General features: G+C 46.4%; 1 protein-coding gene across 1 annotated transcript in view; it reads right to left on the bottom strand.

Annotated features, from left to right (window-relative positions):
* Nucleotides 1-979: 979 nt before the first annotated feature.
* Nucleotides 980-13,834, bottom strand: part of LOC144769780 (olfactory receptor 5V1-like) — a 39,855-nt gene continuing 27,000 nt past the window's right edge. The window contains exon 2 of the mRNA XM_078653965.1: nucleotides 980-1,943. Within this exon, the coding sequence (XP_078510091.1) occupies nucleotides 980-1,943 (964 nt within the window). The remainder of the gene's footprint in view (nucleotides 1,944-13,834) is intronic.

Below are 13,834 nucleotides of genomic sequence, written 5' to 3' on the forward strand. Positions count from 1 at the left end.
CAGAAAGCAAACAATACAGTGAAGTTCACTGTGATTGTAGCCATGCCAAGCCAATGTGGCATACATTAAACATTGTTCACTCTTTACCTGTTACTGGGTAAAAAGAAATAAATAAGCACAAATATCTCCATTCTCAATCCAAAACTGAAATCTTACACATGTTGGTGCACAAAATTACCGATATTAGGGCCAGATGTATGAAGCTCAAATGGGTTCGCAAACGCCAAAATTCACAGAATTTCGGCGTTTGCGTACTCATTTGAGCTATATGGTATATATATAGCAAATTCCAGTGCAAAATAAGGAATCGCAAATTTGAGATTCCTTATTTTGCGATTGCATCTAAGGAATCGCAAAATTTGCAATTCCTTAAATGCAATGTATGATGCAAAAAAAAATTGCTTTTTGTCCCTAAGTAATCTCAAATTACCACCAACTTCAAGTTGGTGGTAATTTGCGAATTTCTTGAAAAAAGCCAATTTTTGCATTTTATAAAGTGCCATGTGATGCACATACATGCCCTTAGGGAATGTATGTGCACCACATGTGCACCCATACTTATTTCAGGGGTGCAACAGGGTGTCCTTTGGACACCACTGCACCCTTGAAATTTTTCTCAATTTGCGATTAGCAAATTGCGAATCGCAAATTGAGAATAATTTCACATTCATTCCTATGGGCCTCCTGGCCCATAGAAATGAATGGGAAATTATTCCTTAATTGCGATTAGCAATTTGCTAATCGCAATTAAGGAATTTTAAGAAATCGCTAAAAAACAGTGAATTTCTACATACATACCATTTTGCAATTCTCAAATAGCGATTCCTTAAACATCGCTATTTGAGAATCGCAAAAATGTATCTTGATACATCTTGCCCTTAATAATGAACCATGCAACATTCTCATGACCAAGTCTCATTAACAGTCTTCAAATGTTTTGACCATAAAAAAACAAACAGAGACTTTCTGGTCCCACATATCACGCCTTACGTTTCCTCAGGGCTTTTTTAAACTCTGTGTTTTTCAGACTATATATGATAGGGTTACATAGTGGAGCAATAGCAATATACATCAAAGACATTAGTTTGTCATCGTACTTTGAATATTTTGATGTTGGTCTCATGTATGTCAAACAGAGGGATCCATAGTATACAATTACCACAGTGAAGTGAGAGGCGCACGTGGAGAAAGTCTTTTGCCTTCCCTGTGTGGACTGTATTTTCAAGATGGAACAGATGATATTGAGGTAAGATGCTGCAATGAAAAGAAAAGGCACCAATGCTACTACTGCACCAAGGATGTAGGTAAGCATCTCAACATTTTGAGTATTTGTACATGAAAGTTTCAATAAAGCTGACAAATCACAGAAGAAGTGGTTGATTGTGTGGGAACCACAGTAATTAAGCCTAGACACAAGTACAGTGTGAGGTATTGAATTTAGAAGTCCAAATAACCAAGTTCCTGCAGCCAGCAACATGCACAAATTCCTGTTTATGATGGTTGAGTAATGTAGCGGATTGCAAATGGCCATGTAGCGATCAAAAGCCATGACTGCAAGGAGGATAAGTTCAGTGGATGCTAGATCAAGGAAGCCATACAGTTGAAGTAGGCATTCTGAGTAGGAGATGTGCATGCCATCCAGAAAGATATTGGCCAGCATTTTAGGAAAAATAATTGTTGTGTAAATAATGTCTAGGCAAGATAAATTTGTGAGGAAGAAATACATAGGGGTGTCCAAGTGTGCGTTTGAACGGACAATTACTATAATAAGAAGGTTTCCAACCAGAGTTGCTATGTAAATCAGCAAGAAGCAAACAAATAGAGGAATTTGCAATTGCCGGAGACCCCTAAATCCAAGAATCAAGAAGCCATTTGTCCAGGTATGGTTTTCTTCTTCCATTTGGTGATGTTGGGGTTTTTGCAGGATGGTATCCTTGCACAAACTGCAGACAAAGAGACTAGACATGTCAGTTTATAACATGTGCTGTTGTGGGCTAAAATGCTGCCTGGGTGTATTACAGGCATAAGTTACAACTTTTAAATGAAGATGCAGGTTGAATTGTAAGTGAATGCATGACCAGACCTTCAGTGTCACTTTGTAGACATCTCAATAGAATTATATCAATCAATCGATTGGACTTATTTTCAAAGATATACAAATGTATTATTAGAGTGCAATGTTACACCTCTTACTGTTCAGACCTGGTTTGTAAGACCAGACCTTCTTACCCATAGACCTACATGAAAATATCACACATTCATTCATACATTATGTTGTGGGATTGGCTTTTCTTTTTGTTTAAAGGATCTACTCATGATATGTTATTGAAATATAATCACTAACATTACATTTAGCCAAAGCAGCATAATTGATGTTCTGCAAATGTGTGCATCATGATACAGTGTGGATGTATCTAATCACACTTTTATGTCAATGAAACCAAGCAATGCAAGAACTGACATCAAACCACTCATGTATTGTCTGTGGATTGGAATATCAATGGAAACAACTATGAAGTGTACAAACAGAATCACAAAGAGAACAGCACAATTCATCTAAAACGTTAATTGTTTATTGCTCTTATTTTTTGTGCAAATTTTCTGAAACAGAACACATGGAAAAATAGAAGCTCTGCTTCAACTGTCTTCCAAAGGCAGTTCTGAGAGAAAGGTGTTTTGATTCAATAGACTGCCGTGATTTGGATTGCTATTTTATATATAAATTCGCTTTTGGGTAAGTTTTGGGTAAGTACGTGGCTTTTTAGATGAGCAAATTGTACGGGTTTTTTTGCAAAAAATCCCAATTATAATTAAGGTGTGTGCCTATGGTGAACTGACACAAGAATGCCAAGAAAGAAGAATTCATGATGTGTCTTATATTCAGTATCTATCTATATTATATATCTAGTCAAGGTTACATCGACAGATGTCTATTCTTAAAAACTACTGCCTAAAACTACCCTAATTACACAACTGATAGAGGGTTTTGGCATGTCTTAACAGCTAAATATTTTGAAACATTTAAGGTCATAGGTTGAATCCCTACAGAATAGAAAGTTAAAATGTGCCCCTTGTAAAAAGTCAGAGGAGGGTTTCTGAGAAGTGTGTTTGTGGGGGAGGGAGGGTGTGGAGAACATTATAAAACCTAACTTAAAGGGAAACAGCTATCATCGGTGCAAACAGATAAACACTGCTAAACATCTGCACAACCACAAACCAAAATGTGATTCAAAAAACGAAAAGTGTATTAGAGTCATTTTTCTCTCTTCCTGAAGGGGCTCACACAATGTAACTTTGTTATACATGTAGCAGCAAGATAGACTGGTCTAGTAAAATGTGGCAATATAATGCAACACCTTTTATTCTGGCATTCCTTTATTATTTAGTACATTTTACACATTGACCTACTCTCTGGTTAAATAGTTTACCTCATTAGTACCTGTTCAATAACCAAATACAGAAATAAGCAAATGAGTGGCATAATTCCAGTGGGCCTGCACATAACATACAATTTAATACAATGTCATAAAACAGAGTAAAGCAACACAACAGTGGAGGCAAATGTGTGAGAACAACTAACTAAAAGAATCTCAGCAAACCAATACGTGTTTTATTCAGAAGACAACAGTCTAACATTGTGGGCAGTGATGTCAAAGGACATGAGGGATTCACTGCTACATGAATAGATTGTTGCAAAATAGGAGAGTGGGCCAAGTTCAGAAGTAGTGGGTGTTTCAAACATAATAATGATAGTCTGACATGTTGTTTGCAAATATCTAAGACTACTAAATGGGTAAAACAAGATCACATCAACTGAGGTCCTGTTTGGTCAAGCGTTGATATTACTCATAGTTTCTAATGCCTTAAACCTTATGGAATTGGGAATTCCTTGTGGTTTTATGACCATTAAATATCATCCCACATTGTTATTTCCCTTTCCATAGAGTTCAACTCAAAATTGTATGGCACTGGTGTGATGTAATCACACAGTAACATAAATTACTTATGCAGAGTTTTTCCTCCACCGGTACCATGCACCTCATAATCCAGGCCATTTTAGGGAACACATAGGAAATCTGCAATTTTGTATAGTTCCTCAAAGAAATCATAATCTCATGGGGCCTTATTATCTAGAATTACTTTTATTATATGTGAAGTTTCTGCTAGACTAACTTCTGTTTTAAAGAGACATCTTTCCTCCATAGTGCATAAAATAGAGTGGTGGAAGACTTGTGAGAAAAAAAAGGATGAGGCACCAAAGATCTCAACTTGATGTGTGAGCACAGTATGATTGTCCTCATATTTACCTGGGATTATGGAGTTTGCCTTTGGTGCTCTCTTTGTGCAGCAAGGAGGCAACCTGTTTTCTGTCCCAGCTCCTAATGAGGCCATTTAAAACAAAACAGAGCAAATTCCATAGTAGGGGGTTATATGACAAATTTAAACAAATCATTTCTACTCTGATATTCTAATTAGTTTAGGGAGTTGTCTGTTATATGTATTTGTCAATCCCCTGATTTCTTGCCGAAGGCAGTTCTGTTCCAACTTGCACTTCAGCCTAGTCGGTGCAGAGTTTCCCTATTAGCATACAACTTAGAGTGTCTTTCCCTGAAGCCCATGGAACTTGTGCAGAGAGAACCATGCCTTCTTTGAATTCTAAATACATACAAAGATGTCCCTCTCTGAGCAACTTACCAGCTATTTGTATTTGAAGACATTCAACTTCTGCCTCATAGAAGTTTGAGGAACCCATCCAGGGTAAGCACTACTGATGATTAGTCTAGCATCTGTATTGAGGATGGTGCAATAGGAGGATTTAACAAGTATTGAACAAGAAATGAGGAAGAAATTGATCCTATCTCATGAACTGTGGACCCAAAGGTATATTTCTGTTTGTATGAGACCTTAAGACTCTGATTACACATAACAATATCACCTGATAATTGGAATTGACTTTGCAACATTGTCCACTCAAGGACAAAGAGAAGGGATACATTCCAGTAACAACTTGAATTCAGCCAGTAGTTTGAAAAGCAAAGATCAGAAGTAGGGCTCGGAGAAATTTGAGACATGCTCATATATCAGAATAATTCTATAACCAAGGTGTCTAGGTTTTGAATTTCTTACCTGCCCTCAGGGATTAACCAATTGTTTTCACTTCAAAGAGAAGGGATTTCCTGAAGATCGAAGATACTCTGCATTTGTTAAAGCAGGAGGGGAAGTGAGTAGAAGAATCAAGGGCAGAAGCTAATTGGCTACTGCCAACCACATGAAGAACCCAGTCTCTTCTGAGGTGTTTCTACAGAGGGAATGGTGCGAGGGAGTGGTGCATACTGATGATTGGTGGTATCCAGTGACTCTGTGGCCAGATGTTCCAATACTTTCATGTATTTGATGCAGTGAATGTGGTCATTCACATTTAAAGAATGTACATTTGTGAATTTGATAGCTGAAAATGGTGATACACTAAAGAGAAAAGGAAAGTGTTTCTTGAACAATACGAACATTATTGTGTCTCAATTGTTGAAGTGCAATACTCACATTTGACTAAACTGGTATGGAGCTACTATCATGAGGGGTTGTGTATGTAGGATGAGCAACAGACTATGATTGAGTTATGTGATGACCTCTTTGGTTTGGAAGGTCTTAAAGTGTTCTAAAGGTGAGTTGAAACAGAGTGGGAGGTACAACATGGTAGGGGAAGAGTGTTAGCTATACAAGTCAAGCACTAAGATCAGACAGTGGTAGATCTACAGAAGAGATGGGATAGTCTGGGGCTTAGAAAATGTTTGATTGACTGGCTATGACCCATCCATGAAGTCTTCAACCCTTTTGTACCACTTTTGGCCGCCATAAGTGTGGCAGGGTATGCTCAGACGTGAGTCCCTTGCTCACTTTGCCACTGGATTCAAGCAAGCTGGGCTGAAGACGGCTGGAATGCCAGAAACCGGTCCTTGGAAGCTTGTTTCCGGTCCAGGGAAGACATGGCTTGGCAGTTCGGGCTGGACTGTCCCCATGAGGCACAGGGTCAGACTGATTTACATATAGCCATGTCTGAACTGGAGTGGCAGAGTGGGCTAAAGAACGGTGATGGATTAAACCCAGATCTTTTGACTGGGTGTGAGTGTGTGATTGATTCAGATGCTCCGTCCATCACCACCCCCTTTTGTACCGCTTTGTGCCGCCATAAGTGTGGCAGGGTATGCTCAGACGTGAGTCCCTTGCTCACTTTGCCACTGGATTCAAGGAAGCTGGGCTGAAGACGGCTGGAATGCCAGAAACCGGTCCTCGGAAGCTTGTTTCCGGTCCAGGGAACACATGGCTTGACAGTTCGGGCTGGACTGTTCCCATGAGGCACAGGGTCAGACTGATTTGCATATAGCCATGTCTGAACTGGGGTGACACAGTGGGCTAAAAAACGGTGATGGATTACACCCAGATCTTTTGACTGGGTGTGAGTGTTTGATTGATTCAGATGCTCCGTCCATCACCACCCCCTTTTGTACCGCTTTTGGCCGCCATAAGTGTGGCAGGGTATGCTCAGACGTGAGTCCCTTGCTCACTTTGCCACTGGATTCAAGCAAGCTGGGCTGAAGACGGCTGGAACGCAAGAAACCGGTCCTCGGAAGCTTGTTTCCGGTCCAGGGAAGACATGGCTTGGCAGTTCGGGCTGGACTGTTCCCATGAGGCACAGGGTCAGACTGATTTGCATATAGCCATGTCTGAACTGGGGTGGCAGAGTGGGCTAAAGAACGGTGATGGATTAAACCCAGATCTTTTGACTGGGTGTGAGTGTGTGATTGATTCAGATGCTCCGTCCATCACCACCCCCTTTTGTACCGCTTTTGGCCGCCATAAGTGTGGCAGGGTATGCTCAGACGTGAATCCCTTGCTCACTTTGCCACTGGATTCAAGCAAGCTGGGCTGAAGACGGCTGGAATGCCAGAAACCGGTCCTCGGAAGCTTGATTCCGGTCCAGGGAAGACATGGCTTGGCAGTTCGGGCTGGACTGTTCCCATGAGGCACAGGGTCAGACTGATTTGCATATAGCCATGTCTGAACTGGGGTGGCAGAGTGGGCTAAAGAACGGTGATGGATTAAACCCAGATCTTTTAACTGGGTGTGAGTGTTTGATTGATTCAGATGCTCCGTCCATCACCACCCCCTTTTGTACCGCTTTTGGCCGCCATAAGTGTGGCAGGGTATGCCCAGACGTGAGTCCCTTGCTCACTTTGCCACTGGATTCAAGCAAGCTGGGCTGAAGACGGCTGGAATGCCAGAAACTGGTCCTCGGAAGCATGTTTCCGGTCCAGGGAAGACATGGCTTGGCAGTTCGGGTTGGACTGTTCCCATGAGGCACAGGGTCAGACTGATTTGAATATAGCCATGTCTGAACTGGGGTGGCAGAGTGGGCTAAAGAACGGTGATGGATTAAACCCAGATCTTTTGACTGGGTGTGAGTGTTTGATTGATTCAGATGCTCCGTCCATCACCACCCCCTTTTGTACCGCTTTTGGCCGCCATAAGTGTGGCAGGGTATGCTCAGACGTGAGTCCCTTGCTCACTTTGCCACTGGATTCAAGCAAGCTGGGCTGAAGACGGCTGGAATGCCAGAAACCGGTCCTTGGAAGCTTGTTTCCGGTCCAGGGAAGACATGGCTTGGCAGTTCGGGCTGGACTGTCCCCATGAGGCTCAGGGTCAGACTGATTGACATATAGCCATGTCTGAACTGGGGTGGCAGAGTGGGCTAAAGAACGGTGATGGATTAAACCCAGATCTTTTGACTGGGTGTGAGTGTGTGATTGATTCAGATGCTCCGTCAATCACCACCCCCTTTTGTACCGCTTTTGGCCGCCATAAGTGTGGCAGGGTATGCTCAGACGTGAGTCCCTTGCTCACTTTGCCACTGGATTCAAGCAAGCTGGGCTGAAGACGGCTGGAATGCCAGAAACTGGTCCTCGGAAGCTTGTTTCCGGTCCAGGGAAGACATGGCTTGGCAGTTCGGGCTGGACTGTTCCCATGAGGCACAGGGTCAGACTGATTTGCATATAGCCATGTCTGAACTGGGGTGGCACAGTGGGCTAAAAAACGGTGATGGATTAAACCCAGATCTTTTGACTGGGTGTGAGTGTTTGATTGATTCAGATGCTCCGTCCATCACCACCCCCTTTTGTACCGCTTTTGGCCGCCATAAGTGTGGCAGGGTATGCTCAGACGTGAGTCCCTTGCTCACTTTGCCACTGGATTCAAGCAAGCTGGGCTGAAGACGGCTGGAACGCCAGAAACCGGTCCTCGGAAGCTTGTTTCCGGTCCAGGGAAGACATGGCTTGGCAGTTCGGGCTGGACTGTTCCCATGAGGCACAGGGTCAGACTGATTTGCATATAGCCATGTCTGAACTGGGGTGGCAGAGTGGGCTAAAGAACGGTGATGGATTATACCCAAATCTTTTGACTGGGTGTGAGTGTGTGATTGATTCAGATGCTCCGTCCATCACCACCCCCTTTTGTACCGCTTTTGGCCGCCATAAGTTTGGCAGGGTATGCTCAGACGTGAATCCCTTGCTCACTTTGCCACTGGATTCAAGCAAGCTGGGCTGAAGACGGCTGCAATGCCAGAAACCGGTCCTCGGAAGCTTGTTTCCGGTCCAGGGAAGACATGGCTTGGCAGTTCGGGCTGGACTGTTCCCATGAGGCACAGGGTCAGACTGATTTGCATATAGCCATGTTTGAACTGGGGTGGCAGAGTGGGCTAAAGAACGGTGATGGATTAAACCTAGATCTTTTGACTGGGTGTGAGTGTTTGATTGATTCAGATGCTCCGTCCATCACCACACCCTTTTGTACCGCTTTTGGCCGCCATAAGTGTGGCAGGGTATGCTCAGACGTGAGTCCCTTGCTCACTTTGCCACTGGATTCAAGCAAGCTGGGCTGAAGACGGCTGGAATGCCAGAAACTGGTCCTCGGAAGCATGTTTCCGGTCCAGGAAAGACATGGCTTGGCAGTTCGCATGAGGCACAGGGTCAGACTGATTTGAATATAGCCACTTTGCCACTGGATTCAAGCAAGCTGGGCTGAAGGCGGCTGGAACGGCAGAAACCGGTCCTCGGAAGCTTGTTTCCGGCATAGGGAAGACATGGCTTGGCAGTTCGGGCTGGACTGTTCCCATGAGGCACAGGGTCAGACTGATTTGCATATAGCCATGTCTGAACTGGGGTGGCAGAGTGGGCTAAAGAACGGTGATGGATTAAACCCAGATCTTTTGACTGGGTGTGAGTGTGTGATTGATTCAGATGCTCCGTCAATCACCACCCCCTTTTGTACCGCTTTTGGCCGCCATAAGTGTGGCAGGGTATGCTCAGACGTGAGTCCCTTGCTCACTTTGCCACTGGATTCAAGCAAGCTGGGCTGAAGACGGCTGGAATGCCAGAAACTGGTCCTCGGAAGCTTGTTTCCGGTCCAGGGAAGACATGGCTTGGCAGTTCGGGCTGGACTGTTCCCATGAGGCACAGGGTCAGACTGATTTGCATATAGCCATGTCTGAACTGGGGTGGCACAGTGGGCTAAAAAACGGTGATGGATTAAACCCAGATCTTTTGACTGGGTGTGAGTGTTTGATTGATTCAGATGCTCCGTCCATCACCACCCCCTTTTGTACCGCTTTTGGCCGCCATAAGTGTGGCAGGGTATGCTCAGACGTGAGTCCCTTGCTCACTTTGCCACTGGATTCAAGCAAGCTGGGCTGAAGATGGCTGGAACGCCAGAAACCGGTCCTCGGAAGCTTGTTTCCGGTCCAGGGAAGACATGGCTTGGCAGTTCGGGCTGGACTGTTCCCATGAGGCACAGGGTCAGACTGATTTGCATATAGCCATGTCTGAACTGGGGTGGCAGAGTGGGCTAAAGAACGGTGATGGATTATACCCAAATCTTTTGACTGGGTGTGAGTGTGTGATTGATTCAGATGCTCCGTCCATCACCACCCCCTTTTGTACCGCTTTTGGCCGCCATAAGTGTGGCAGGGTATGCTCAGACGTGAATCCCTTGCTCACTTTGCCACTGGATTCAAGCAAGCTGGGCTGAAGACGGCTGCAATGCCAGAAACCGGTCCTCGGAAGCTTGTTTCCGGTCCAGGGAAGACATGGCTTGGCAGTTCGGGCTGGACTGTTCCCATGAGGCACAGGGTCAGACTGATTTGCATATAGCCATGTCTGAACTGGGGTGGCAGAGTGGGCTAAAGAACGGTGATGGATTAAACCCAGATCTTTTGACTGGGTGTGAGTGTGTGATTGATTCAGATGCTCCGTCCATCACCACCCCCTTTTGTACCGCTTTTGGCCGCCATAAGTGTGGCAGGGTATGCTCAGACGTGAATCCCTTGCTCACTTTGCCACTGGATTCAAGCAAGCTGGGCTGAAGACGGCTGGAATGCCAGAAACCGGTCCTCGGAAGCTTGTTTCCGGTCCAGGGAAGACATGGCTTGGCAGTTCGGGCTGGACTGTTCCCATGAGGCACAGGGTCAGACTGATTTGCATATAGCCATGTCTGAACTGGGGTGGCAGAGTGGGCTAAAGAACGGTGATGGATTAAACCCAGATCTTTTAACTGGGTGTGAGTGTTTGATTGATTCAGATGCTCCGTCCATCACCACCCCCTTTTGTACCGCTTTTGGCCGCCATAAGTGTGGCAGGGTATGCCCAGACGTGAGTCCCTTGCTCACTTTGCCACTGGATTCAAGCAAGCTGGGCTGAAGACGGCTGGAATGCCAGAAACTGGTCCTCGGAAGCATGTTTCCGGTCCAGGGAAGACATGGCTTGGCAGTTCGGGTTGGACTGTTCCCATGAGGCACAGGGTCAGACTGATTTGAATATAGCCATGTCTGAACTGGGGTGGCAGAGTGGGCTAAAGAACGGTGATGGATTAAACCCAGATCTTTTGACTGGGTGTGAGTGTTTGATTGATTCAGATGCTCCGTCCATCACCACCCCCTTTTGTACCGCTTTTGGCCGCCATAAGTGTGGCAGGGTATGCTCAGACGTGAGTCCCTTGCTCACTTTGCCACTGGATTCAAGCAAGCTGGGCTGAAGACGGCTGGAATGCCAGAAACCGGTCCTTGGAAGCTTGTTTCCGGTCCAGGGAAGACATGGCTTGGCAGTTCGGGCTGGACTGTCCCCATGAGGCACAGGGTCAGACTGATTTACATATAGCCATGTCTGAACTGGGGTGGCAGAGTGGGCTAAAGAACGGTGATGGATTAAACCCAGATCTTTTGACTGGGTGTGAGTGTGTGATTGATTCAGATGCTCCGTCAATCACCACCCCCTTTTGTACCGCTTTTGGCCGCCATAAGTGTGGCAGGGTATGCTCAGACGTGAGTCCCTTGCTCACTTTGCCACTGGATTCAAGCAAGCTGGGCTGAAGACGGCTGGAATGCCAGAAACTGGTCCTCGGAAGCTTGTTTCCGGTCCAGGGAAGACATGGCTTGGCAGTTCGGGCTGGACTGTTCCCATGAGGCACAGGGTCAGACTGATTTGCATATAGCCATGTCTGAACTGGGGTGGCACAGTGGGCTAAAAAACGGTGATGGATTAAACCCAGATCTTTTGACTGGGTGTGAGTGTTTGATTGATTCAGATGCTCCGTCCATCACCACCCCCTTTTGTACCGCTTTTGGCCGCCATAAGTGTGGCAGGGTATGCTCAGACGTGAGTCCCTTGCTCACTTTGCCACTGGATTCAAGCAAGCTGGGCTGAAGACGGCTGGAACGCCAGAAACCGGTCCTCGGAAGCTTGTTTCCGGTCCAGGGAAGACATGGCTTGGCAGTTCGGGCTGGACTGTTCCCATGAGGCACAGGGTCAGACTGATTTGCATATAGCCATGTCTGAACTGGGGTGGCAGAGTGGGCTAAAGAACGGTGATGGATTATACCCAAATCTTTTGACTGGGTGTGAGTGTGTGATTGATTCAGATGCTCCGTCCATCACCACCCCCTTTTGTACCGCTTTTGGCCGCCATAAGTTTGGCAGGGTATGCTCAGACGTGAATCCCTTGCTCACTTTGCCACTGGATTCAAGCAAGCTGGGCTGAAGACGGCTGCAATGCCAGAAACCGGTCCTCGGAAGCTTGTTTCCGGTCCAGGGAAGACATGGCTTGGCAGTTCGGGCTGGACTGTTCCCATGAGGCACAGGGTCAGACTGATTTGCATATAGCCATGTTTGAACTGGGGTGGCAGAGTGGGCTAAAGAACGGTGATGGATTAAACCTAGATCTTTTGACTGGGTGTGAGTGTTTGATTGATTCAGATGCTCCGTCCATCACCACACCCTTTTGTACCGCTTTTGGCCGCCATAAGTGTGGCAGGGTATGCTCAGACGTGAGTCCCTTGCTCACTTTGCCACTGGATTCAAGCAAGCTGGGCTGAAGACGGCTGGAATGCCAGAAACTGGTCCTCGGAAGCATGTTTCCGGTCCAGGAAAGACATGGCTTGGCAGTTCGCATGAGGCACAGGGTCAGACTGATTTGAATATAGCCACTTTGCCACTGGATTCAAGCAAGCTGGGCTGAAGGCGGCTGGAACGGCAGAAACCGGTCCTCGGAAGCTTGTTTCCGGCATAGGGAAGACATGGCTTGGCAGTTCGGGCTGGACTGTCCCCATGAGGCACAGGGTCAGACTGATTTACATATAGCCATGTCTGAACTGGAGTGGCAGAGTGGGCTAAAGAACGGTGATGGATTAAACCCAGATCTTTTGACTGGGTGTGAGTGTGTGATTGATTCAGATGCTCCGTCCATCACCACCCCCTTTTGTACCGCTTTGTGCCGCCATAAGTGTGGCAGGGTATGCTCAGACGTGAGTCCCTTGCTCACTTTGCCACTGGATTCAAGGAAGCTGGGCTGAAGACGGCTGGAATGCCAGAAACCGGTCCTCGGAAGCTTGTTTCCGGTCCAGGGAACACATGGCTTGACAGTTCGGGCTGGACTGTTCCCATGAGGCACAGGGTCAGACTGATTTGCATATAGCCATGTCTGAACTGGGGTGACACAGTGGGCTAAAAAACGGTGATGGATTACACCCAGATCTTTTGACTGGGTGTGAGTGTTTGATTGATTCAGATGCTCCGTCCATCACCACCCCCTTTTGTACCGCTTTTGGCCGCCATAAGTGTGGCAGGGTATGCTCAGACGTGAGTCCCTTGCTCACTTTGCCACTGGATTCAAGCAAGCTGGGCTGAAGACGGCTGGAACGCAAGAAACCGGTCCTCGGAAGCTTGTTTCCGGTCCAGGGAAGACATGGCTTGGCAGTTCGGGCTGGACTGTTCCCATGAGGCACAGGGTCAGACTGATTTGCATATAGCCATGTCTGAACTGGGGTGGCAGAGTGGGCTAAAGAACGGTGATGGATTAAACCCAGATCTTTTGACTGGGTGTGAGTGTGTGATTGATTCAGATGCTCCGTCCATCACCACCCCCTTTTGTACCGCTTTTGGCCGCCATAAGTGTGGCAGGGTATGCTCAGACGTGAATCCCTTGCTCACTTTGCCACTGGATTCAAGCAAGCTGGGCTGAAGACGGCTGGAATGCCAGAAACCGGTCCTCGGAAGCTTGTTTCCGGTCCAGGGAAGACATGGCTTGGCAGTTCGGGCTGGACTGTTCCCATGAGGCACAGGGTCAGACTGATTTGCATATAGCCATGTCTGAACTGGGGTGGCAGAGTGGGCTAAAGAACGGTGATGGATTAAACCCAGATCTTTTAACTGGGTGTGAGTGTTTGATTGATTCAGATGCTCCGTCCATCACCACCCCCTTTTGTACCGCTTTTGGCCGCCATAAGTGTGGCAGG

This window comes from Lissotriton helveticus, chromosome 7 (genome assembly GCF_964261635.1).
Source record: "Lissotriton helveticus chromosome 7, aLisHel1.1, whole genome shotgun sequence".
Classification (NCBI taxonomy): Eukaryota; Metazoa; Chordata; class Amphibia; order Caudata; family Salamandridae; genus Lissotriton; species Lissotriton helveticus.